Source organism: Cryptosporidium muris, genomic scaffold, assembly GCF_000006515.1.
Source record: "Cryptosporidium muris RN66 scf_1106632373451 genomic scaffold, whole genome shotgun sequence".
In the NCBI taxonomy this organism is placed as follows: Eukaryota; Apicomplexa; class Conoidasida; order Eucoccidiorida; family Cryptosporidiidae; genus Cryptosporidium; species Cryptosporidium muris.
In genome coordinates this window covers 228,264-254,303 of record NW_002196575.1, presented here as the reverse complement: position 1 = coordinate 254,303, position 26,040 = coordinate 228,264, and the positions used below count along the sequence as shown (strand labels likewise).

The 26,040-nt window shown below is 32.2% G+C and overlaps 14 protein-coding genes across 14 annotated transcripts, besides 7 other annotated features; 8 read left to right on the top strand and 6 right to left on the bottom strand.

Moving 5' to 3' along the window:
* Positions 1-493: 493 nt before the first annotated feature.
* CMU_033510 (uncharacterized protein) lies at positions 494-3,481 on the top strand (the record flags this gene model as incomplete). The annotated part of the gene is made up of 1 exon (XM_002141279.1): positions 494-3,481. The coding sequence occupies one exon, from the start codon at positions 494-496 to the stop codon at positions 3,479-3,481; it is 2,988 nt and encodes a 995-aa protein (XP_002141315.1).
* A 72-nt stretch (positions 3,482-3,553) lies between these two features.
* CMU_033500 (histidine acid phosphatase) lies at positions 3,554-6,700 on the bottom strand (the record flags this gene model as incomplete). Its single annotated transcript, XM_002141278.1, has 1 exon — positions 3,554-6,700. One exon carries the CDS (start codon positions 6,698-6,700, stop codon positions 3,554-3,556), a length of 3,147 nt encoding a protein of 1,048 aa, XP_002141314.1.
* Positions 6,701-6,891: 191 nt separating this feature from the next.
* On the top strand, positions 6,892-8,130 carry CMU_033490 (isocitrate dehydrogenase, putative; the record flags this gene model as incomplete). The annotated part of the gene is made up of 1 exon (XM_002141277.1): positions 6,892-8,130. One exon carries the CDS (start codon positions 6,892-6,894, stop codon positions 8,128-8,130), a length of 1,239 nt encoding a protein of 412 aa, XP_002141313.1.
* A 312-nt stretch (positions 8,131-8,442) lies between these two features.
* Positions 8,443-8,463: a sequence feature (AT_rich).
* A 101-nt stretch (positions 8,464-8,564) lies between these two features.
* Positions 8,565-8,595: a sequence feature (AT_rich).
* A 566-nt stretch (positions 8,596-9,161) lies between these two features.
* Positions 9,162-9,201: a sequence feature (AT_rich).
* A 317-nt stretch (positions 9,202-9,518) lies between these two features.
* Positions 9,519-11,315, bottom strand: CMU_033480 (tryptophanyl-tRNA synthetase family protein; the record flags this gene model as incomplete). Its single annotated transcript, XM_002141276.1, has 1 exon — positions 9,519-11,315. One exon carries the CDS (start codon positions 11,313-11,315, stop codon positions 9,519-9,521), a length of 1,797 nt encoding a protein of 598 aa, XP_002141312.1.
* A 157-nt stretch (positions 11,316-11,472) lies between these two features.
* CMU_033470 (uncharacterized protein) lies at positions 11,473-12,930 on the top strand (the record flags this gene model as incomplete). The annotated part of the gene is made up of 1 exon (XM_002141275.1): positions 11,473-12,930. One exon carries the CDS (start codon positions 11,473-11,475, stop codon positions 12,928-12,930), a length of 1,458 nt encoding a protein of 485 aa, XP_002141311.1.
* Positions 12,931-12,965: 35 nt separating this feature from the next.
* On the top strand, positions 12,966-13,910 carry CMU_033460 (cytidine/deoxycytidylate deaminase family protein; the record flags this gene model as incomplete). The annotated part of the gene is made up of 1 exon (XM_002141274.1): positions 12,966-13,910. The coding sequence occupies one exon, from the start codon at positions 12,966-12,968 to the stop codon at positions 13,908-13,910; it is 945 nt and encodes a 314-aa protein (XP_002141310.1).
* A 251-nt stretch (positions 13,911-14,161) lies between these two features.
* Positions 14,162-14,410, top strand: CMU_033450 (40S ribosomal protein S27, putative; the record flags this gene model as incomplete). The annotated part of the gene is made up of 1 exon (XM_002141273.1): positions 14,162-14,410. The coding sequence occupies one exon, from the start codon at positions 14,162-14,164 to the stop codon at positions 14,408-14,410; it is 249 nt and encodes an 82-aa protein (XP_002141309.1).
* A 144-nt stretch (positions 14,411-14,554) lies between these two features.
* CMU_033440 (uncharacterized protein) lies at positions 14,555-15,709 on the bottom strand (the record flags this gene model as incomplete). The annotated part of the gene is made up of 1 exon (XM_002141272.1): positions 14,555-15,709. One exon carries the CDS (start codon positions 15,707-15,709, stop codon positions 14,555-14,557), a length of 1,155 nt encoding a protein of 384 aa, XP_002141308.1.
* A 334-nt stretch (positions 15,710-16,043) lies between these two features.
* Positions 16,044-16,067: a sequence feature (AT_rich).
* A 147-nt stretch (positions 16,068-16,214) lies between these two features.
* On the bottom strand, positions 16,215-18,215 carry CMU_033430 (TPR repeat-containing protein; the record flags this gene model as incomplete). Its single annotated transcript, XM_002141271.1, has 1 exon — positions 16,215-18,215. One exon carries the CDS (start codon positions 18,213-18,215, stop codon positions 16,215-16,217), a length of 2,001 nt encoding a protein of 666 aa, XP_002141307.1.
* A 128-nt stretch (positions 18,216-18,343) lies between these two features.
* Positions 18,344-19,738, top strand: CMU_033420 (uncharacterized protein; the record flags this gene model as incomplete). The annotated part of the gene is made up of 1 exon (XM_002141270.1): positions 18,344-19,738. The coding sequence occupies one exon, from the start codon at positions 18,344-18,346 to the stop codon at positions 19,736-19,738; it is 1,395 nt and encodes a 464-aa protein (XP_002141306.1).
* Positions 19,739-19,750: 12 nt separating this feature from the next.
* On the bottom strand, positions 19,751-20,134 carry CMU_033410 (uncharacterized protein; the record flags this gene model as incomplete). Its single annotated transcript, XM_002141269.1, has 1 exon — positions 19,751-20,134. The coding sequence occupies one exon, from the start codon at positions 20,132-20,134 to the stop codon at positions 19,751-19,753; it is 384 nt and encodes a 127-aa protein (XP_002141305.1).
* Positions 20,135-20,767: 633 nt separating this feature from the next.
* Positions 20,768-22,675, top strand: CMU_033400 (ATPase, AAA family protein; the record flags this gene model as incomplete). Its single annotated transcript, XM_002141268.1, has 1 exon — positions 20,768-22,675. The coding sequence occupies one exon, from the start codon at positions 20,768-20,770 to the stop codon at positions 22,673-22,675; it is 1,908 nt and encodes a 635-aa protein (XP_002141304.1).
* Positions 21,945-21,965: a sequence feature (AT_rich).
* A 155-nt stretch (positions 22,676-22,830) lies between the features above and the next one.
* On the top strand, positions 22,831-24,990 carry CMU_033390 (uncharacterized protein; the record flags this gene model as incomplete). The annotated part of the gene is made up of 1 exon (XM_002141267.1): positions 22,831-24,990. One exon carries the CDS (start codon positions 22,831-22,833, stop codon positions 24,988-24,990), a length of 2,160 nt encoding a protein of 719 aa, XP_002141303.1.
* Positions 24,991-25,053: a sequence feature (AT_rich).
* CMU_033380 (SbmA/BacA-like family protein) lies at positions 25,048-26,022 on the bottom strand (the record flags this gene model as incomplete). Its single annotated transcript, XM_002141266.1, has 1 exon — positions 25,048-26,022. One exon carries the CDS (start codon positions 26,020-26,022, stop codon positions 25,048-25,050), a length of 975 nt encoding a protein of 324 aa, XP_002141302.1.
* Positions 25,276-25,314: a sequence feature (AT_rich).
* Positions 26,023-26,040: the final 18 nt, after the last annotated feature.

Below are 26,040 nucleotides of genomic sequence, written 5' to 3'. Positions count from 1 at the left end.
TCTACCTTTTGCTGCTTGAATAGTATAATGTTAAGGCCTTATATTTCAGAGCAATTTCCCAGATTAATTGTGGAAATATTGAAGAAGCTTATAGTGATCTCCATAGTGCTGCTAAATTACAGCCTATGAATACTGAAGTTAGAGAGAAACTTCATCAAGTAAGTACCTTTATTGCCAGTAAGATCCTATTAAAAACTAACTTATCTTAGTGTATAAGACTTCTCAAAATTAAAAATAAAGAGCTAGCTCCGATATATAATGCTATGCTTTCTAGAAAGTAAAGCATGCATTCTCTAATATCATACTCTTAATTTTAGATTGTGTGCACGTGTGCACCTCTAGCTCTATAAATTAAATTTTTTTACGTAGCATAAAAAAGAAAGAACTTTGTTTTTTTTGTTGGCAAACAGATAGATGTATCTATTGGGATGATTTGTAGAGATTGGTGCTATGGATTATTTATAGCAACTTGTACAAAATAAATTTAGTTGCAATGAAAGTTAAAGTCATATTACGGGCTCCAAAATCTCAACTACCACTTTATATGACCCTAAATAGTGCAAAATATGGGTATAAAGATGTATCTGCATCTTTAAAAGTTGTAGAGTCTAATGAAGTAATCAAGTGGCTAAGTGATAAGTCTCGCCCTAAGTTCCTAGTCATGCCAATTGATGGTATTAGTATACCACCCCAAAATCAATCATATAGAGACTCTGAGAAGACAGAAATGCAGGAGTATCGAATTTCAACGAATAAAATAAAGGAATTCTCGAAAAAGTACTCCCCCCGTAAAGAAATATTTACTACTAGCCATTTACGCCACGAGTACAAAGAAAAAGACTTGAAATACTGCATATATTCTTTACTTGATAAAGATTCAGTAGTAAAATCTGATGCTATATCAGAGAAATATATTGGTAATATATCAAATACTACTCAAGATATACTGAGTATGCAGACAACCTTGGTTCTACTTCATAAGATTACGAAGTATAAAACATCCGAATTTTCCATGAACTCACACTCATATACAAAGTACAAAGGTCGTCCCTTGAACTCCAACAATAGAAGGAGTATTTTAGAATGGAAACCTAAACTAGAAACTGAGATTGAAGATTGTCGTATCAAGAAATTTAAGACAGAATCTTGGGCTTACCTAGATTTGAATAGAGATGGAGAACCATTAGGAATTCCTGCAGATTCTAAGTGTTTTGATAAGGATAATTACTTAATATTTAATGAAAATAATAGTGAAAATACATTGAGTAATGTTGGTTCATGCATAAATCAATTGCCAGACTATTGTAATTTGACGACCAGCTTTACTGATAATAAATTAAAGGAATCTTTTCCTATCTATAGCGATCATTTAAATAATATGTTTGAAATAATAAATAATAAGTCTTGTTTTAAAGAGACAAACCAAGAAGATTACCATATAACTGAATCGAATGAAATTTCAAGAGATAATATATCTGGAATTGAAAAAAGTTGTGAGGAACTACATCAAGAAGTGAATAATTTAAAAATGGACACTCTTACTGACAATATAAAAAGCTACAGAGAAGAAAAGGTGGATAAAGATATTGAAAAGCCTTATTTTAAAGAAACTAGTGACAGGATGGTTGACAAATTCCCGACCAAATATCCCACTATTGGTGGAATTATATCATGCTCATCAACAGAAAACTTTAAAATTTGTAATGAGCAAAACTACTTAAGAAAATCTTATACTTGCGACAAAAATCCAATTAAGAGTGATAGTAACAAAGTAGAATATTCTTATAACAATAATGCCACTTCTGGGATTTACTCAATAATAAATCAAGATCCTCTAGTTATTACTAGCTTACAAAATTTGGAGTGCAAGAATACCCGAAGTTTTGTTGAAAATTTCTCTAATATTCATCCTAAGACAAATATAATTGATATTGGAGATGATGACACTCAAATATCTCAAAGTAATTTTACCCCTCTCAAAACTGTTGGAGGCCAGACAAAGCTTATATATACCAATAATATATTAAATATGAGCAATATTAATAGAAATACTGATATACTAAGAGTTAATACAGAGAAGAAATCAAGTATACCCCCAAAAGATGGTGTTAGTCTAAATTTGTCGGAGAAAATTGTTCAGATATCAATTACTGAAGGTGAACAGAATCCTGACTTCTCAACTAGTGAACTCGATAGTTTAGATAGTAAACTAAAAACTGCAGTAAAGTCAGCTGTTAAACTATACGATAGCATCCAAACAGGAGACAATGACTACATTAAGGATGGGCTTTTGAAACTACTTTACAGTTATACTCTTTACCTTGAATCCTTATATCTCAAACTACAATCTGAAGGATCTGACAAAGCTACTGAATCTAAGTCAGAAGGACTTAAAGTGTCAAGAAAGCAGATTTTGCAACAGAAAGGAACTATCTCTAATAAGTCTGTACCTGAAATAACTTTTTTAACTAAAGATAATACTCTAGAAAAAAAGAAGTCGGTTAACTGTAATTATAGATATAGTCGGCTTTCTGAAATAACTAACATACCAAAGACTGAACTACCTAACTTGGTAGACAATAATGATAAGACTAGTCCTCAAAATAAACGATCAAAAAGTGAGGATAGAAAAAAGTATGGATTTGAAAGCTTGTCTAATATACCACTCTCTACTGCTACAGTAAATAAGTCAAAACTACTTATAGATGCAAACCAAAAACTACCTTTAAGTAAGTGCAGTATTTTGAAAAAAGATAAACTAAAAGGAATCAATTTAGGTGAATTACCAAGGTTAGTTTCAAAATCATTACCAAGTAGAAGCACGACAATCAGAAATAAAAAAGTATTAAATATAAATGCCTCGACTATGTCTTCGGTAACGAGTAGAACAGCATCTTTAGGAGAAAGATTGATTACAAAGAATTCTCAGAAAAGTACGAGTGCATTGAAACGTATTGAATGTAGCTACAATTTAAAAACCAGAACTAATTGTAATAATGATATAAATGTTTTAAATATTAATAGGGTAGAGAGGCAATATGAAGAAGACTCTAAAATAAAAAAGAAATTTAGTTCTCAAATTAAACTACAAAAAAGGAGCGAGAAGAGTCAAAATAGCTCTGGAACATCTATAGGAAATTTTCAAGAATTACCTCAAGTATCACAATATGGTAGAAATTTTAACAAGCACTCACTAGAGAAAAAAGACATTTCACAGAAAGTTTCAACATCTAGTGATTTCAGAGATTTGACAGTAATTCCATCACTTACTGTGGGTGGTCCAAATCAACTATCAAATACATCATATTCACAGTGCATGTGTTCTAGTTGTTTAACTACAAGAAGTATAAAACAAAAGTGCAAAATCCCAACTATTTTGAGTTTCTCCAATTTAAAGCAACCTTTTAAGTTGTCAAGGTACTCAAATAAAGCAATCGAAACACCTAGATGTCCCGTTGTATGCAACTTTTTATACAGATAACTAAATGCATATTTGTTTTAAAAAGAATTAGTGCCCTTTTAGAGCTATATTATAAGCATTAAAGTTAAATGATTATGACGAGTCAAGTTGGAGAACATTTTCAATCAATTGCTCAAAATCGCGTATATGTAAATTATTGGATGAAATCTTAACTAAAGGACCTATTTCATGTTTTATTAGCTGATTAATAGGACCATTTAGCGACAAACTTTGAGTTGAATACTCATTACTACTATCTAAAGAGATATTTTCATTGATTGTCATAGAACCAACTTGTAGCTCACTTTTTATGCCGTTACTAATGTATATTTCTAGCCTATATCTACAATGATCCAATTTTGGAGTTGATCTACACTCCCATACCCGAAACACTATATGACTTAAATAGTTCAAATCTAAAGAACATAATGTTTTAGTATTATCTGCCATGTACAACTTTTCATTCACTTTATTTTCTGTTGCAAGAATTATATTTACTAAAGATTGTATATGAGAAGCTGAAGTAACATAAAATCTACTTCTAACAATTCTCCATGGGGATTTTATTCCAAATGCACTTGCTTCTTCTTCCTTCAGTCTAATATGTTCCTCATCATGGACCTGTGTTAACTTTTCAGTGGAGTAGTTTTGTACTGAAGAAAGATTAATTGTATTGTCATAACTATCTATTTGTGATCCAGTATATACTGTACAATACATAGGACTTTTTTTTATCGTATTTATATTTGCTAGATTTCTTAAGTATGAGTATTTGATATCGTGACGCAATTTATCAAGCAAATCATAAACAATCCCCTTACCAATAGCCACTTTCTGTAATGAAGTGAGTCCATACTGAGATTTGGAAACAAATTTCTTGAGTGGCCTAACAATATCATGTATTTTAATTAGTAATTGTTTAATATTACTATCCACATAAGAATGAAGATTATTTAAGTCATATGTAACATTGTCAAATATATCTGGAATCTTGTTTGTAGCATATCGATTTGTCTCTTGATTATAAAATGAGATTGTCAGCTGCTTCCACCGGTACTTGATATCACTCCAAGGTGAAATATACTTGTTCTGATTCTTTAGAAGTGACCCACCACTGACTTTTGAAGAGACCCTTGAAAATTTACTATCTTCATGATTGTGGATCTGAATATCTTTCATATGAGTAACTAAAGAGCACATTATTTGATAAAGTGTTTTCAACCTATCAAGAGGATTTCCACAGCCTATTAGAGCTTCCTTTACACTTTTTGATAAAGTTTGGAGATTTTGTGAATGCTTACCAAATGTCAACTCTTTATAAATACAACACTTCCCAACCTTCTCCTCCCATAATTTATCTATGACTTTATCTGTAATAACTTGGTCAACATTTAAGAGATACTCAATCATATCCTTACAAATTTTTCTATCGGGCATGGATGTGGGATCATCCAATAGGTGATGTGCATATGAATCTCTGATTACTAGCTGTACCAAAATGGGTGTAAGATCACCCTCTAAGTCAAGAAATCCTTTAGTAAATGCAGCACTTGTTAGCTGACACCGGCCTTCATCACTAGAATAGATCTTGAAATCATGACGAAAAGTAGAGTGTAGTCTCAACAGCCCCTCTGAGTCGCCTGGATATAGTGTAGCTCGTAATCTTCGTCCCATTTGTTCTGCTTGTTCACGACCTACATTTGTTAGGTCGCCACCCCACTTTGCAATCACCAAAACTTTAGTGACATGTTTTAATTTCACATTGTTTTTCCATTCTATAGGCTTTAGTTGGACCTTCCTATTTACCCCAGAAAAACCTTCTCCTTGTTCTAGAAATAGCCGTAACCTAGAATGACTATGAATTGTTTTCATTATGCTTCTGCATTCATTAAAATCTATATTATCCATAGGATCCTCAAGTTTCATAAAAAAATATTCCAATATAGTAGAATTTCTACTAAGTAAAAGTGATAGTTCTTCTGGTGACTTTAGACGTTTAGTGCTTGAATTATTTATTTGGAAAGCTAAAATTAGTGGGTGAGAGCTCTCAAACTTTAGTTTTAATTTGGGTTTCCTATCACCATGTCTCATAACTACTATTACCGTGCTGAGCTCTTCATTACTCATTTCTTTAATTTGTCTATCTTTATATTTGTTTATGTTTTCTCTATTTAACTGGGAAACTGTCGATACTTTGGGAAAGTCATGATTATCTAATGCCACCTTTGATGGTCTTAAGACAAAATTATATTTTTTTTGTAATCTTTTCAAGAATATTATTCTGGTAATATGTGCACAATCATTATAGTATTTAGTATTTCCTTTTACAAAACTCCACCCGTTAACATCACAGACCACAGATCTATTATTTGTAGTACGTAAAATATCAAATCCACATACTGTTTGTTTAAAAGCTCTAACTATTTGATGAGCAATTATTTTTTCTTCATGACTTAATAGTACAGCATATCTAACTTCCTTTCCTTCTAATGTTCTTTGAACCTTCCCATCAAGGCAAGGAGACTTCCTTGCCTCAGCATGTGCAAACATTGGGCCAACAGTGTATACTTTTATATCAGTCCCAAATGTTGGTATGAATTTCTCATATATAAAGGTACCATTTTTCCTAACCTGCCATAGTGTAGAATCATATTCACTACTCCTATCTCCTATTTTTCTGAAGAGTTTCTTGCATCCACCACCGCTATTTTGGGGATAATATATCCAATTGTCATGCCTATCAGCTTCAATAGGTTTTTCAATAAATGGTTTATTTATTCTTATCCCGCGATAAATAATATAATCTTGTGATTCAACAAAAATAGATTCATCATATTCTTTTAATCTCTCAACTTCTTTATGATCAATCACTGTAGACTCAGGCCTTGGGATTCTCCACTTATCCAAAACCTTATATATCTCAACTCTACTCCTCATTTCTTTTTGCTTTTTTATATCATTCATTACTACTGGTTTAAATAACTTCACATAATTAATAACCTTTTGCAAAGGAAATCCATTTGAATGAAATGCAATCAAACAATCTACTCTTGGCCAAAATATACAGTCTACCTCCAGTATCATACTCTCTTGAAAAATAATAATAGTAAAATCTCCTGTTTGGCTGAGTAGTTTAAGGATATTTTGCATAGGTATACCACTCACCTTATTGGCCATTGCACAGATACCCAGGGAAAATGGGCCATTTCCCAGATATTTGACTTCAGGTAAAACATTCATTATACTCACATTGGATAAATCAAGATGTAACTTACTGAAAAAGAGGAAATTTTAACTTTTTAAAGGATTTATTTTGAATTGACACTCGTTTCCGAGTTTTAAAAGATCTGAAGTTTTCTTTCCTAGTCTACTGTTTATAGTTAATTCATTAAAAAAAACTGCTAAAGTTTTATACAAGAAAATTACTTTAAATGCAACAGATGAAACGAATAAAAGTTGATAATCCTATTGTGGAAATGGATGGAGATGAAATGGCCCGATTAATGTGGAAATGGATAAAAGAAGCTCTAATATTTCCATATATTGATGTCCCAATTAAATATTTTGATTTAAGTATACAAAATCGCAATGATACAAATGATCAAATAACAATTAAAGCTTCAGAAGCTATTAAAAAGTATCATGTGGGCATAAAGTGCGCAACAATTACTCCTGATGAGAGCAGAGTCAAAGAATTTGGCTTAAAACAGATGTGGAAATCACCTAATGGTACAATTAGAGACTACTTGAATGGAACCATTTTCAGAGAACCAATTATTATCAAAAATATTCCGAGAATAGTCCCCGGTTGGGTATCTCCAATAATAGTGGGACGTCATGGATTTGGGGATCAATACAAAGCCACAGATTTGATAGTGAGTAAAGCAGGGAAACTTGAATTAAAGTTTACTCCCAGAGATGGGAGTGATTCCACTATAATAGATGTATATAATTTTTCTGGCCCAGGAGTGGCAATGTCAATGTACAACACAAATGAGAGTATCCAAGGTTTTGCAAGAGCTTGCTTTAATTATGCAATTAATTTAAAGCTACCATTATATTTAAGTACTAAAAATACAATATTAAAACAATATGATGGGATTTTTAAGTCAATCTTCGAGAAGATATATTTAGAAGAATTTAAAAATCAATTTGATGATATGGGATTGAAATTTGAACACAGGTTAATAGATGATATGGTTGCATTTGCTCTAAAAAGTAGTGGGGGATTTATTTGGGCATGTAAGAATTATGATGGTGATGTTCAAAGTGATATTGTAGCACAAGGATTTGGATCACTAGGATTAATGACATCAGTACTATTAACTCCAGATGGCAATATAGTAGAAACTGAAGCAGCTCATGGCACAGTAACCCGACACTTTAGAGAGCATGAGAAAGGCAATAAAACTTCCACAAATCCTGTTGCATCTATCTTTGCTTGGACAAGAGGTCTATATTACCGTGCCAAATTTGATAATAATTCTGAACTTAAGCAGTTTTGCGAATATTTGGAAAAATCTTGCATAGAAACTATAATTTCAGGAATACTAACTAAGGATTTAGCACTGTGTAAAAATCCAAAAGCTAACAGGGATGACTATGTGAGCACTGAAGAATTTATTAGTGCCATAAAGAGTAACCTTGATACTAAAATATTTAGATCCTGAGTTTTTAAATTTATTTGGAAGATTAGAAAAGCAATAAAACTTAATTGTTATTAATATATATGAAAATATGTTTTCTTGAGAAATACTAAAAAAAAAGATTATGTGTCATCTTTTGTAATAATATTAATATACAGATTTACTACACATTTAAGTTGAAATTGTACAAACTAGTGTAAAACTATTAGATAATTGATGTGTGTTCAAAGTAGCTTTGTATCATGAGACTTAAGGAGTTTTATTTTAAATTTCACTTGAAACTTTAAGAATTAACGATATAAACAGACCTAATATAGAGATAATACAGAATATTGCATTATTTTATTAAATTAAATTGTGTTATGATACAAGATACTGCAAATACATGAAATTATATTTTTCTTTTAATATTTTGGTAATTATCTAATAGAGATTAAAGGATAATATACTTCTTTAGCATATATAAATAATATTACATTTAAATAAATACTGATAAGTATGATATTACTTTATTTGATAGTCATTTTTTAATAAAAATTTATGCAAAAAATTAAGCCTCTAAATAATTTATAAGATTTCTCTTTATCAAAGATGTAATTTCACAATTTTCTCGATAAATTTTATTTTAAACTAGCAGCTTATATATGCATAGATCGAACAAGTAGATTATTTACAGACTAAGATAACTAGAACCACAATAACTTTAAGAGTAATTATAATAGTGAAACCCCTAGTAACTCCATTAGTTAATAAAGAAAATTTTATAAATAGTAGAAAGAGATTGTATAAGGGGAGGAAGATAAGGGAATTAAACTCAATTCCAAGACTATAAAAAAAAAGGTAGATTTACTTTACAATACATAATATAGTTTATATTAAGTCACCCTCTCCACTTTTCTTGCATGTTTCGAAAAGGTAATCACTTTTTTATGGTATTGAATTGATCATTTATTAGTATTCCTAATTGAAAATATAAAATACTTCTTGAAAAATACAAGTGAAAAAATATATCGGCAATAATCCAAAAATTTTCAACTTAGGTCCAGTAGTTAATCTTTATTATAATAAGATATACAATTATTATTTTTATATTAAGTTCACTTCAAAATAATTAAATTAGTATCTTATTCATTTTATTACTTGGAAAGTAACAGTCATAATTTCGTAAAGTTATAAGAATATTAGAGGTAAAATAAACATCACTCAATTTCACTATTTGGTAAATAACTACAAAATTCAATGAATAATTGATAAAATCCTAAAGGTATGCTGATCTTTAGTGTCAGTTACACAAAATCAACTTGAACAGCAAGAGTAGCTTGAGACTAATTAGCAAATCATTGTACATTGAAATAATAAAATATAGAAAAAGTAACATTTTCAAAGTTTAGTAAATTTAAAAGTAACAATAATCAACACAGCTGAGACATATACTTTTTAAAACTTTCACGATCAGGATTCATAAAGTACTTAAGCACTTCATCGCTTACATTTGCTCGGTTCTGCTGATGCGTCTTTGTCATCTTAACAAGTTCCTCAACTAGAATCATCTTTATTTCACCCGATAACATCTCCCCCGATGAGTACTTTCTCCCTATATCTTCCAATAAAGCATCATCTTCTATTAAAAATTGAAGATATTGCCATGGGACATCTACAGAGAGATCAGCACCCAATTTTCTTTGTTCTGATTCAGTTGCTCTACCACCGGAGAAGGCATATTTCATAATCTTCATCTTGATAGTGTCTTCATCATCGGTCACAAATATACTTGAATTAATTATACTTCCACTCATCTTCATTTGCTGACCTTGAAGTGATGGGATAAACTTTGAATGAATTGATGCAGGTTTTAGATAACCAAGCCTAGGGCCAATGTCACGCATCATGCGGAAATATGGATCTTGATCGATAGCATGAGGGCTTAAACACCATATATCTGTTCGCCCCCCAAATATTGTTGGAAATGCTGAAGAGAAGGAAGGAGCTGCTTGTACTGCTGGAAAAGAGTACTTGCCAACATTATCAGAATTAGTGAATCCAAAAATCGAGCGTGATTGAGAACAACTAAATTTCTTCTGTATTTTCAATATCTCTGGATATAAGGTTTTAATATAATCTAAATTAGTAAATATAAACGTTAATTCAGGATCAAACCCACAAGCTATGATATCCTTAGCATTTTCATAAGCATATTTATGAGCATTTTCTAGTGAAAGGTCTTCTTTAAATAAGAATTTTTCATCATCTGTTAATTGTATCACTAAAGGTACTTTAAAAACATCTTGCAAATATTTCGTAAAAAGAAGGGGTATAAGATGACCTATATGAAGTGCCTCAGATGAGGGTCCACGCCCCGTATACAAATAGAATAGCTTGCCTGCCTCATAGGCATTCAAAACTTGATCTAGATCGCGATGTGAAAGGAAAATTTTCCTTCTCAAAAAATGGTGAGCTTTCTTATTAGTTATTTTCTCAATTTTGGCAATTAAGTCATCTGTTATGTGTTTGCATCCAAATTGTTGAATCAATTTGTTGTAATCTATTCCTGATAAGTCTTGAGTTTTTACACTCCAAGGATCTACAATGCTACTTGCTTCTATATCACATTCTTGTGTTAATGAGAGAATATCACTTAATGGAGGTGGGGTGAATCTATTAGATGCCAAATCTTCTAATTTATACTCAGTAGCGAGTAATGTATCATCTATAATGAATTCTCCTGAGCTGTTCATGTATTTAGGATTGTATACTGAAAATTCTAATTCAAGTGTATCATTTGAAGGATCTACCAAGGCTGAAATTACATCGATTCTACCAATAGAACTGGTATCTCTTAGTACAGGATTACAGTTTGCATTAATATACCATGATGGTAGTATTACTAAGCGAAGTATCTGTATTTCGCTAGGAATTGTTTTGTAGTCAAGATATGCTTCTTTATATAATGCCTCTGCTTCACTACGATGCATTTCGAAAACATAGAATGGAAGATTCTCGATTATTTTTGAGTGCAATATATTACATAAGTCTTCAAGATAAACCTCATCAAATTTTTTGCCATTTAGGGGCCCGATTGACATACTAACAACATTCTCCTTAAAGCTTATTGAGCGAGTTGTCTTAGAATGATCAATTTTCAAAAGATAACAAATAGCACCTTTAACCAAGCAAGCTGCTGAGGATAAAAGTGGATTTTTTGTAGACATTTCAGTATTAAGAGAATATTTATAATAAAACTTCCAAACAGGTATGAGCCGTCTCTGCAGCATATTAGAAATGTGCAGGAAATATACCGCAGATTTTGTTAGAAATATTGTCTTCTAATTTTGCTATATATCTCCTGCTGGACAAAAACTTAGTTTTATGAGGCTGACTAATTATAGGAGTGGTAATGAAGAGGGATTACCTACAGAGAAATCTGTGAGTACTAAAGAGAAGAACCTACTTGAGTCAAGTGACAGTACATACTATATATTAAAAAGTAACTCAGATAATCAAGAGAATTTGACATGCTGTGATGAGCTGTGCACAGAAACACGCAAACTTATTTGTTCCTTTTTCCAGTCTATAAGAATATTCGAGGCAATACCTGATAATTCACGTATTCTAGGACTTAGTGCAAATGTTCCTCTTGCTGTTGCAGTATGTTTCCTACTTGAGGATCAGAAAGAAGTGATACTCATTTACGATGAAGAAAATCAAGCTACTTTAGGTTCATTTTCATGCAATGATGTCCTACTATTTTTTTATTTAGTATATTTACATGTTGATGGAAAAAAAGAAAATAATAAACACTACTCTCTCCACTCTTTAGAAGAGGTGTCTGGACAAACAATTAAACAATGGATGAGTAAATTGATGGCTTTTAACTACTCTGAAGCTTTAAGTGGTAATTTTGTTACAGTTGATATATGTGCAACACTTTTAGATGGTCTAAATGCATGTGTAGAATCTTCGAAGTCCAGGCGAACATTAAGTGTGTATGAGAAGTGTTTCAACCTCAAAAATATTGGATGCTGGGGAGTTCAGTCAAATAGTTATGGTAAACATAATGCCTGTCCAGTATGCTATATTTCCCCATATTTGCTACTATCACTAATAATACAGAATCTACACATATGTTCTGAATTCTGTAGTGAGTATCTGGAAGCTCTTAATTGTTCAAAACCTAAAGATATCCTCAATAATAATGAAAAGATATCATATGGATGTAATATAAAACCTGAAGAAAGTTTAATTACTAAATTATTTCACAAACAACTCATTGCAGATCTTTCTATTGGTCAAAAAGGCAAAAATATAATTGTTTTAAAGGAACATGAGCCACTTTACAGTGCTATAGATATTCTTCTCACTAAAGAGGTTACTCATATACCAATTATTAATGAAAAGACAGAGGAGTATACAGGTGTTGTTGTAACAGCGGAAAAATGTTTTGCAATAATACTGAAGGCAATCATAAATCAAGACAAGATTGACATGAAATCTCCATTAAAAATGTTCTTCAGCATATCTCTGAATGGGGATATGTGTATTAGTCAAGATAATACTAATTGTTTATATGCAAAACTTGGATCTAAAGAAAGAGGACTGGAAAATAACTGTACCATTCCGTTATGTCCTAATTGTACTAAATATCCAGCGAGATTCCTAAATCCTGAAAGTCCCCCATATATTGTAGATACCTGCTTAAGTGATGCTATAATTAAGATACTATTATCTGAAGACCAATGTGTTGTTCTTGTAAATGAGGAGACACTTGAAGTAACTACAATTGTCACAGCATACGAAATTTGCGACTTCCTTATTCGCGCTTCATAAAACTTTATAGCTGTGAAGTCTATTTTAGTACTTTAATGACCTTTAGTAATAGAATTTCACTTGAAGAAATCCTGCCTGATGAGTTTTATGGAGATCTTAAGATTACGAAACTTTTCTCAATATCTGTACCTATAACTCATGCATCAGAAATTCAATCTATACTCTCTGGTGATGACTTTACTAAGAAGTATCCGCATCTTAAACGTCTACGTAAGATAAGTTCATATGAGGACTCTGAAATTATAAAGGGAAGCAATAGAAGCTATATAGAAGTACTATTAGGTGATAAACCTGACCTTCCTTATAAACTACATTGTTATTTAGACGAAAATAACATTGTAAAGAGTGTGTCCACTGCAATAGTCCCAATATCTCCACCCCTCACAAAGTTACAATACTATCATTGGTGTAAAGTATGGCCTATACTATTTCGACAACCAAGTAGGAAACCACACATACTAACTAGTGACGAAATTAACAGAGCTATAAAGTACATTGCCCTTGCAAGGCATCTCGGTACAGAATCTAAGAAATTAGGTAGTTTAGATAGAGGATGTGTTATTGTCTTAAACGATATAGTCATAGGATATGGGCTTGATAAACGTCATGTATCATATCCATGGGACCATCCAGCAATTGATGCAATTAGAAATACTTCAGATAAATTGAAAGCAAGTAGAGATGTCAGATCTATGGGGAACAAATCCCCTGGGAGCAACCTTAGCAATGTGAATTCGATATTAACAAACTCATATAGAGTATTATTGAATCAACAATATCTATGTACAAGTGCCATTGCATATCTATCACATGAACCATGTGTATCTTGCTCTATGGCACTGTTACATTCCAGAATTTCCCAGGTATTTTATGAGTATACCAACAATGAAAGTGGAGGGCTTGGTAGTCGATGCAAGCTACATTGTATTACATCGCTTAATCACCACTTTACCGTATTTAAAGTGAGTCTTCCTAGCTAAGTAGAGACGAAGAAGTTGTAAGTACTGACAACTGGGTTAATTTACTCATACTCTACATTTCTCTGTGATGATAAATGCTAACAGTTACTTTCAAAATTCATATTTGAGACACGCGCTCAATAATCGTAAGACAAATAGAGCTTTCAACACTGCTGACTGACTGACTAAAGTCCAGTCTACACTTACCTCCCGCATAACAGCAGATCACTTGTTTTATTGACAAATCAGGTTACTTTATTGCAATTTTTGAAATGGAGATTGATCTATTAAATCCTAATCCACAAGTTGAAGCTCAAAAACATAAGCTCAAACGTCTAATCCAAAGTCCGAATAGTTTCTTTATGGATGTTCGCTGTCCTGGGTGTTTACAGATTACAACCGTGTTTAGTCATGCTCAAAGTGTCGTCTTTTGTGGTAATTGTTCAGCTCCTTTATGCCAACCAACAGGAGGCAGGTGTAAATTGACAGATGGATGTTCTTTCCGTCGTAAGAATGACTAGCTTTAAGTCACTTCTAAATATTATTTTGAGGGAGATGGGGATTACTATTTGTACATTCATTCCTAGTACTTTACTCAACTCTCCAACTAGTAGGATATATCAATATTGTTTCGTTTAGCTCTAATAGGAATATTTTAAAGTTAACTATGCTATTTTATAAGTGTCATTCTTTGAAGCCTTTAATAGTTCAGTTAGTCTGACTAGCACCTTCGGTGATAGAACTTCATGCGTATTTGTAAATTTATATAAGCCAGGAAAGAGTTTATGCATCAGGTTTTTAATATTACTGGTCATTTCTACTTTCTTCCTGTAAATAGAACTTCGACTTGTACCAATTATAGAGGCAATATTACTCATTGAGAACTGATAAATTCCACATGCCCTAAGTGCTAAAAATATAGAAGCTCCAATGTATGGGGAGGTGCAGTTTCCATGAACAGACCAAATTGGATTTAATATGTCTTCTAAAGAGCTCGAGTCTATTCTTGTTTGTAGTGTTAGTAGGGAATTTGCAGTATCGCAAACTTTTTTATATAGTATTTCGTTACCAAGAGAGCTAATACCTTTTAAAGACTTCTTATATGCTAAATTATGATTAACTGAAGAAATATCTTTGTTGATCTTAGTTTTTTTAAGTTGCATACCTGCACTCATATAGGATTCTGAACAAATGAGCTGGTCAAGTATAATATTACGCTCAGATGAGGAAAAACTATCCATATTTTTGTAGAGAAGCTCATCTACTTTATTACTTTGAGGACAAATTTTTTGACAATTTGCACCTTCTATTATAGATATGTTCGTTTTACTGATTCTTTGAATAGTTTGGTATATCGTATCCTTCATAGGAATTGAAGGGAAACTCCTAATCCCTACTTTTCGGGCTACCTTCCTAATTTGACATGCCAAGCTCTTGTAATTCTTAATACTAAAATTTTTTGATAATTGAAGTAGAGTTACTGAGTAACCTTCTCTTCTAGTAGCAATATAAACACAGGAGGCAACCAAAATCTCTAACCTTTGTAGAAGTCTCACAGAATAGTTAGATTTGCTAATATATACCTTTAAAATACATATAGAGCTGTTTAACTGTCCATCACTCATATGCGGAATATTACTTCTAATCATTCTCTTTGCAAGTTGAATTCGTTTTTCATTTAGTTGGGGTAGTTTTCTACTATACTTGGGTGTTGTAATTAGTCTTATCTTATCTGAAGTTGAAAGGAGTAGATCATCATGAACAAGTACATGTGGTTGTTCAAATTTATTAGGTAATTTTGTATAATGATAGAGCTGCATAAGAAATGGACGTGTAGTGTTAACTAAATTCTCATAGAAGCCATAGTAGCTGGCGGTTAATGATATTATTACAAGAACCACTCAGATTAAGATAATGTGTGGTTATAAGTTATAAACCTTAGCTAAATTGAAGCCCAGTGAATATTTAATATAAGGTATAACTCTTGTAAAGTTTGTCAGTTAGCTGTATTGAATCAGGAACCGAAGGATAGAGAAAAGGAAAGTCAAATGGAAGGAGTTAAGTTATAAGTAACACTCCATACCTCTCAATAATGTATTTGTAAAGTACTCCTTTTTAATAAACAGCAACACATATAGCATAAGCCATTAGTTCTATTTAAATATTATAAATATATTTGTATCTAGTGAGGATTTCACTTCAACCTTTTAATATCACTTTTAAATAGCTTAGGACAGCAGAATATGATTCTACACGGGAGTTAATTACAAATAAAGTAGACTAATTAGATACAAATACTACTCTAGTGATGATTATATGTTGAAATCACTGCCGTATCTTCACTGATACATCTTTATCTACATTTAAAGGGAGACTCTTTTTGAGGGATTCTTTTATTTGAGTAAGCAGGTTAATGATAGTAGTACAATCTTTTGTTTGATTAGAGTCTGAATACAGCTGAACCAACCATTCAAGCGCTGCAATTATGTCTGTTGGTAGCTTTTGAGGAATAATGTGAACTGACCAGCGTAGGTTTTCCCAGTCTAGAGATGATTCTAAGTTGCAATCACTTCGCAAGCAGGGTTTTTCATCCTGATCTTCAGTTTCAGGGGAATTCACGTCTTTACTTATTTTTGATAATTCAGTGTTGCAAATATTCTCAATATATCCATGCTCAATAGCAGTTTGTATAATTTTATTCGCCCATGCAGAAGCCTCCTCATTATGCCACTGTTCTGCTTCTAATTTCAGTAATTTCCCCATATATCTTATTGTAGATTCACTCTTTGGATCCTTAGCTATCTCACAGATAAATGCTTTGTAGACACACCTTGTAGCATCTTCAATTCTATTGATTTTTTCAAAAATTTGTCCTAATTGTGACCACAGATGTGAATCTTCCGGTGACTGAGCAATTGATTTTTCATAAAAACGAATAGCATGCATTGGCATATTTAATTTTGAGTATATTTCTGCAATTCCATAAAGGGCAGTGGTATTTGTTGGACTTAATGCGATTGCAGTTTTATATGCATAAAGAGATCCACGTATGTTGTTTAATTCGTGCAGCGCATAGCCGCATAATATCCAAGCAGAGCTTGATTGGCTATTCAAAACTAGTGCTCTCTTGTAAAACTTTAAAGCTTTGTGACGATCATTTGTTGACCAATGATATATTCCCATTACTATAGAGGTTTCTGGTGAATACTTTGCTAGGTTTGAACATTTGCGGGCGAGAATACTTAATTCATCAATATCATTCCTTTGTGCTAGTATTGTTGCCATCTCTACCACAGAACGTAGATAATAAGGATGCATATTTGAAATTTTGTTAAAAAGAGATATTGCTTGGTCAATTTTACCTAATTCATAGTGACATTTAGCCAATTGACTTAATATATATGCACTATTTGGGAATATCTGCAGCAGTAATGTATACTCTTCAAGGGAGTCCTTCCATCTTCCAACTAAACTAAGATATAGAGCAAAAGCAAAACGACCACACCAATGAGATGGGATACCCAAAGATTCGCTAAAATCACTATACGACTGGTCATTAAACTGTTTATGAGTATATATTTGCTTATGAGCATCTGCAAATTGCATACTATAGTTATCCGTATTGTACCATTTTAAATAATCAAATGATATATTATAGTTAGAGGAATTTTCACTATCATTAATAGGCGTTTTAATTTTAGAGTTGCCATGAGATACCAAATTATTTATCAAATCAACCCAGCAACTCCAATTCAAAGGTTCATTCCATAGTGAAGCAATCTGAGTATAATAGGCATCTGTATACCTATTCTGTCTATAAACTGCAATACTAAGTAACCATTGAAGTAACCCATGCATAGAGTTACACTTAGTCTTCTTAAACATCTTGTCCTGTTTTGCAAGATAGTTAGAAATACTTGCCTCAATTTCCGATATTCTAGTCTCCATAATTTGAGATTCAGGTTGTGTTACAGTCCATTGTTCTAAATTAGATATATTCAACAAAGGTTTCTCTAATGAAAGTAGTGCAGCGTAACTTCTAAAGAATATGGTTTCAGCACAATCATCAGTATCTTTAAAATTACTTAGTACAGCTATTACTCTTCTGTATTCTCTAGAATCAAAGTATATCTTTGCATTCATTAGCTTCATATTTAGTTTAATATTATCTGAATTTAGAGTTCCACATATACAACAGGCATCCAAACCTCCTACCTCAGCAAAGTTTTCAGTGACACTGCAAGAATCCCACAACTCACAAAGCCACTCTGAAGTGTAAGTAATACCAAAAAACTTAAAATAGTGACACTTTTTAATGAGGTCCATTAAAAAAGCTATCAGTATAGCATGAGGAAACCATAAGTAAGGGCAAGCAAAATTGAGTAACTTACACCGCCCAGTATATAGCTGTACTTAAATTTAGCGCATATAAACAGAAACTTTACTACAAACCAATGAACCTTCTATATTTAGCAATTTTCTTATTTATTGGTAAAGCTACAAGCAAAGCTGATTATGAGAGCAAACATGTATTGGGATCATTGGTATTTCTTAGTTGTGTTGATGGACAAAAAACAAACAAAGATGGATCATATATTGGTCAAGAATTTTGGAGCTCGATACTTAAGTACAAACCAGATGCTTTATTTTGGATTGGAGACTCTATTTACACAAAATGCAGTCATCCAGAGTGTATAAAACGGGGTTACTCAATACAGAATAGCAACAAAGAATATCAAGTGATCAAAAAAAGTGGTATATATATAGATGGTACATGGGATGATCATGATTATGGTATTAATGATGGAGACAAACATTTTGAATACAAAGAAACCAGTCAACAGCTATTTTTAGATTTTCTCTCAGTCCCTACAAATTCACCCAGGAGAGAAAGGAGAGGTGTTTACTCTTCACATGTGTTTGGATCAAGTCCTCAAAAACAGGTCAGGATCATACTACTAGACACTAGGTACCATAGAGATAGCACTTTTCTAAAATATAGATATGGTATATCTTCATATTCTGAATATGATTATGCTATAACAAGTATGTTTGCAGCATCCTTAAGATTTTTTTGTTCATATTTAGGCTTAGGTAGTAGCTACGAGGGTGATATGCTAGGTTATGAGCAGTGGAAATGGCTTGAAGAAGAATTAAGTAACTCTGATTCCGCAATAAATATCATAGTATCTTCAATACAAGTCTCAAATAGGTACCCTTTTGTAGAGTCTTGGGGACATTATCCAAAAAGTAGAGAAAGACTTTTCAAACTTCTTAAAAAATCCAAGCCCAGGGGACTTCTATTTTTATCTGGAGATGTTCACTGGGCAGAAATATTTGGTATTAAAGATAAATATGGTGGAGCTATTGAAATTACTTCAAGTGGTGTTACACATAGTATAAAATCAGACAATTTAATTAATCATATATTTCTTTGGTTGACAATGCCATTTTACTCAAACTCAGTAGATAAATACAAATCACGCTACACAAATAAAAATTTTGGGAAGTTAGATTTCAACTTCACTTGTGAAATAATGGACAATAAAGAAATATGTTCACAAGCAATAATTAAAATAACAATACATGATACCTTTGGGAAGCCGCAACTTGTAAATGAAGTACATGTAAATTATAACGATACATCAAGATTACTACATTTAAATTCAATACCATCTATTATTTCTTCTAAGCCAACTAAGATACTAGTAGCAAGACTAGTTATCATATTAATTTGCTTCTTATTTTCATTGCAAACAGCTACATTAGCATTTTCAATTTTTCATTTATTGATAAGAAGTTTCATGAAACAAGTATTTAGAAGTAAAGAAAGACTCAAGACCAACTAGAATCTCACTTTATTATGTAATAGAATTGATAAACTCGGGAGACACAGTCCTCAATAAGTTTCTTGCCTTCTTATTCCATCTCCGAATATTTTCAGTCTTTTTGATAACTTGTATACCTGATGATCTCATTTCAAATTCAATCTTCCGTTTATATTTAAGCTCTGTATTTCTAGTTTTAGCACGTTTCTTGCTCTTCACTTCTTCATGTATGGAATTTTCTAGCAAGCGTACTTTTTTCCTCTCTTCTCTCTCTATTAGTCTATTTTTGAAGCTGACTCGCTTAGACATTGCAAATGTCTTCAATTTAGACTTTAGAGCTTCTTCATCTTTCCACTGTCTTCCACTTACTCGACTAGTGTTAGTAAATTTAGCATTAGAGAATATTGTGTTTTCCATCTTCTATATTCTATTTTTGCATTCAGAAGAAAAAAAAAACTAGTGGTGGCGCTTTGGGGGTTTTGTCTGATGTAACTAAAGTTAGATTTGATATTACTAAGAACTAAGCAAAAAAGAAAGTATTATGGTATAGTTTCTAGAAACTTGTTACTATTTAGAAATTGTATTAGGAAAGATCTCCACTTTCATCTTGTAGTGCATAAATTATATATTTTGTAGGAATAGATTCAAATAATATAAGCAACTGTATTTTAATGCATTTAGCTTACGCAACTAAAAATGAAGATGATAAGCAATCCGAGAATATCAAGAAGTATTACCCTTATTGGAAATATTGTAGTTTAATAGTTGACTCAGTAACTGTATGGCAATGGAATATTGAATGTGCAGAATGCACATTATCTACTCCTAAGTAAAAGTTTAGTAAATTAAATATAGAGTACAAATTTACTAAAAAAGGTGAGTAGTTCCTTTATTTTTATTTTAAGAAGTAAGCGAAATATCAGTATCAAATTCTGTAAATATTGCATCTTAATCATTGGTTATCTGTCTTACAAGCCCTGACTATTGCGCTAAAATTCTAAGTAGTTAGCGCAGAGTAAAGTTAGAGGCTCTAGTACTAAAGCTTGCAAAATGTTTTTTAGAAGCCTTGGACACAGCTCTCAAAATTCAGGGACATTGAGTCAGCTAAAGACTGAAAAGAATGTAGTGGACAATATAAGTGGTTATTTTGACCCTACAGCACTAGAAAGAGGAGCAAAGGCATTAAAAGAATTGGATGCATCACCAAATGCTCAGAAGGCCTTCGACTTAGTTAGGCTGCAAGAAGTTACAAAGCAAATGGAAATAGAAAAGGAGATGGAGCAAAGTGCAATGTACAGAACTCAGGCACATAATGAAAAGGTCAGAATAGAAGCAGAGGAGCGTCGCAAGACAATCAGTCACCAGCAAGAGGAAGAACGTGTAACTGCCCAATATAAAGCTAGACTTGAAGCTGAAGCTTATCAAAAAAAATTGTATGATCAGCAGGAGCAAAATACTAGTTGGTTAAAACAACAACATGAACAATTTTTACTTCAAGAAAAGGTTCGCAAGGACAATGAACAGGAAATACTATTACTAAGACAAAGGCAATTAGAAGAAGAAAAGAGGTTAGAAAAAGAAAATATAAAAATTAAAATTCGGGAGAAAACACGAGGCAAGATTCAGCTTGAAAGGGAAAATTTAGACATTCACTTGCAGGAACTTAAATTGCGTGCTGAGGAGAATAGGAAAACAAGGATAGAATCTATACAATCTATATTTGGAAATTTGTCAACTATAACTGGGAAATTGTATGAAGATAAGATGAAATTGGCCACTTTAATTGGTGGAGTAACTTTGACTGCACTTGGCATATATGGTTCCCGTAGTACTGCTCAAGTTATTGCTGGATATTTCGAATCTCGCCTTGGAAAACCATCTCTTGTGCGTGAGACCAGTAGAAATAAGTTTTCATATCTAGGAGATTTTGTTGCAAAACAAACTAGTTTTTTAAAGTTACTTACTTCGTTTATGAGAAAGAGTAACACTTCAGCTATTTGTGAAGACATCATTCTTCCGAAAGATTTGCAAGAAAGACTAGAATGGACAGTAAATAGTTTAGTAAATTCCCGCAAGAACAATATTCCATTTAGGCACATGTTACTTTGGGGAGCCCCAGGTACAGGGAAAACTCTCTTCGCACGTACATTAGCCTTAAAGTGTGGTATGGACTACGCAATAATGACAGGTGGGGATGTCGGACCACTGGGAAGAGATGCAGCCAATGAATTAAATAAATTATTTAAATGGGCTAAAATGTCAAGACACGGACTTATATTATTTATTGATGAAGCAGAAGCATTTCTTAGAAAAGGAAGAGAATCTACAGACTCAATATCTGAGAATATGCGTAATGTACTAAGTAGTTTCCTATATCATACCGGCACTGAGTCTAAAGATCTGTGTATCCTTTTAGCGACTAATGCTCCTGAATGTCTAGACAGGGCTATTTTAGACCGTGTAGATGAGTCATTTGAGTTCCCTTTACCTAAGCACAGTGAAAGGACTATGATGATAAATATGTTCTTAAACCGAAATTTTCCCCAAAATTCTGTGCGCTCTAAAAGGTACAATATTAGATTAGATCCTGCTATTGATACTACATTTGTTGATTACCTGGCAAGCAGGACGGAAGGTTTTTCAGGTAGACAGCTCTCAAAGCTCATTATTGGTATGCAGGCAGCTGCTCTTGGTTCAGGAAGTAATATATTAACGAAAGGATTAGCTGAAGCAGTACTAGTATGGAAACTCGCATACAAAGATGAGCTAAAGACAAACTTTGGGAGTAATATATATAACTCAGATGGAGTAATGGATATACATAAAAAGTCAGTTATACAATATAATCACAACTATCCTAAAGAAGATACTGGAAGATTAGCACTAAATATTGGTACATCAACAAATAGTTCATCTAAAAGTGATGATCAAGTGCAGATCTCTAGAGTTACTGCATAAATTGAATCTTCTTATCTATTTCAAATGAATTTGTTCTACTTTATTGCTAACTTTTTTCAATAATACAAAGCGCGAGATTACTGTGGGTGGCATTAAAGTTATTTTCAATTGCAAGATATCCCACAGACCTCTTCTTTAATATCTCCTGTTTTGAAATGAGGAATTATAAGATTTATGTATTTAATTTTATAGTATATATTGGATTTATGTTGGGTAAGATTTATACTTTAAAAGGCAAGATCTGGAATCCATTATTTGCACGGGAAATGACAATAAATGCACTGGATTATAATATATCTACTGAACCGAGAGAATTTATCCATATTACTACTAACTACTCAGATGATTTTAATAAATCTTTTCGTAATATAGATGTAGAAATTATTCCCAATCAAATATCAGCCATGGGGAATTCATGCAATAGCTCTCAACTTCCAGTTCACTGTTCTGGAAATGAAACTTCATTCTTCAGTACACTCCCATCCTATACCACTACGACTATCACTGGGTTCTTATCAAAAGATTTCATATCATTTAATTTCACAAAAAACAAATCAGATCCACTCATTTCCTTATTATTGGATACAAGAGGTCAAACTGCAAGTGCAAGCCTCTACTCCGTTGTAAACGATACAATCGTATCGTCAAACTTAACTGTAATTGACTTTTATTCACATATTCCACTTCCTCTATCACTAATTTCAGATAAATCTCTCAATGAGAAATTAATATTTGTAATGATATACACTAACACATCACTAACATTTGTAATTAACAATGTGGTATTAGCTACAATAAATATAAATATAGCTGAGGTTCCCCTACCTGTATCTCATTTGAATGTCAATGGTTTAACTGAAACAAATATTTACATAGAACCTTTTATAAGTAACTTGAGGTCTAACTGGTGTAGCATTGATGGAACTAATTTGTCCAATATAGCAGTAGGTTATATAACGGTTCCATACGCAGTGGCATGTGCTTCACGCAATATCTTAATTCCAAGAAGTTTAGATTCAAGTAGTCAGTTGGTATTAACTATTCCCGGCATAAACTCACTTAAATCTTTAAAGATAATAGATGAAGTTGTAGTTAGTTTGCATGCTGAGTCTGGAATTAAATTATTTACATTGATTGCAAATGACAATGGCGTGTACCTAAGAGGATATACTGGTAATCAACTTCAGCAATCAAAGGGAGGTTATAATCCATTTTATAATTTTGGATTTCAGCCAGTTTCCTTAAGATTTACATTTTCTTCACTTTTTATTATTTTGCTGATAAACGAGCTTCCATTATTTGAACCTATTAATATTCCTGACAACCAAATCCCATCACTTTTTTCAATAGAAGGACTAATTTCAGATGCAATAGTTACTCTACTTCCTTCCAAATACTGCACTATTACTAGCAGACTACAATCTGAAGTTTGTGTAGTTGATGGATCCTTACCAAATTCACTAAATTTAGGAGGGAGAACTAGGAATTACTATGGTCATCTATTTGCTGCATCTAAAATATACGATTCAACAGAACTACCAACAATTAACTTTACTCTTGGTAACTCTCCTAAAGAAGCCTTCAATTATTTTGTAGATTTAAACTCAAGTATAATTGGATTATACCAAAATAATGAAACGACAAGTTTAGATGCACCTTTCTCACTGAATAAGTTATCAACAAATGAACCAATAATTTTGGAATTTGGAAAGCTAGGCATGCTAATTCAAAGTAAGATAAATAGCCACAATATCGCCGATTTCTTTAATTTATATGCATGGGAAGAACATCCTCAAGATATTTATATTACTGGACCTAATATACAATTATTTTCAACAGCTTTTGTACCAGTAATTACGAATTGTTATTTGTTAGAGCATAAGGGATCATATCTTACATCTATTTGCATTGGAGATGAATTGTGCTTTGCTACTGGTAGCTCTGGTGGACCTAGTGGTGCATCATATTACTTTATTGGAAAACCAAAAAGTGATAAAATTGAGATTTCATTGCAAATGATTGAGATCTCGCTAGGAATAGTGATTGAATACAACTCTGGTCATATGAATATTCTGAGAAAGTCGTCATCTGTCTTTAGTACTATTTACAGTAATAAAATTCAACTAAATGGATATATATACAATAATCCTGTTATTGGTATCATGGATACTGGTCAATTTTTTATTGTGACTATACAAAATAATGAAGTAGTCAAATTATCAAAAGGTGGTCTAGGAGTTAAAGGGAATATTTCCTGTGTGAAGATGACGTCAGTGGAGGAAGGCTTCAAAGCAATATATTTTGTTGCAAACTAGAAATTAAATATAATATTATTGAAATATTAGCATATTAATTTATTTTTTTAAATAAAATTATAAGCATTTTGAAATAATTAGTTCTATCTTTCTAAGACGAATGTAAAGTGCAATTAATTCTACAAGTTCACCTAAGTGAGTCATTACAAAATTGCAAGTGGCAGAAACTTTATCAAAAGCATCCATAGTTTGCTTTAATAAACCCAGAGTAAAAGGGCGAACTAGTGAAGCTGATAATGTTAGCCACAAAGTAATAACATTGAGTTGGATATATGTAGTTTTAAGTATATTTAAAAAAAAGTTTCTATAATAATATATATAATAGGAATTCTCAACCTTTTTATATAATTCTTGTAAGGTATCTATATTTGCACTTTCAGTTAGTATTTCACCCAAAACAAGCTCCTTTCTTAGTGCAGCTTCAGATTTATCAATATCTATTATAGCTTTAGGAATATAAACTCCTGGAATAAGTGAAATAATACTTCCTATTATAGCTATACATATTGCAAGAGCTAACAAAAAGTTGGGGACTTTTGGGAAGATCCATACTTTAGGAATTTTACGGCTTAGTGAAGCCAGTAATGGTAAGTAAGCAACAGCAATAAATAAATCATGAAGAAATTTAATAAATAACATCTCAAAAAGAGTACAGAACCTCATTATATCTTCTTGTATCCTTTGTGCAGCTCCTTCTTGCGAGTGTATTTCATGCCAGAAATCCAGGTAATACTTCGAAAGTGAAATTCTCCAATAAAGAATATATTTCCTCGAAGTAAAATTTAAAAAGGATTTCACCAAAATAATCAGAATTTTTGCCTTCAAAATATCCAAGAATTTTAGTAGAATATCTTTCAGTTGGACAGTTTCAGTATATTGTATAGCATACTGTAAGCTGTCTCCAAATATTCGGAGTGCATCATTACTTGAAAGTTCAATTTTTACAATTACAAGCGAAATTGAAATAAACCAAATTAAACCTAAAAAGGCATATGTAGATGTTTCTTTACTAAAGAAAAAGTAATTTATCATTTCAAAATCTCCTTTTTT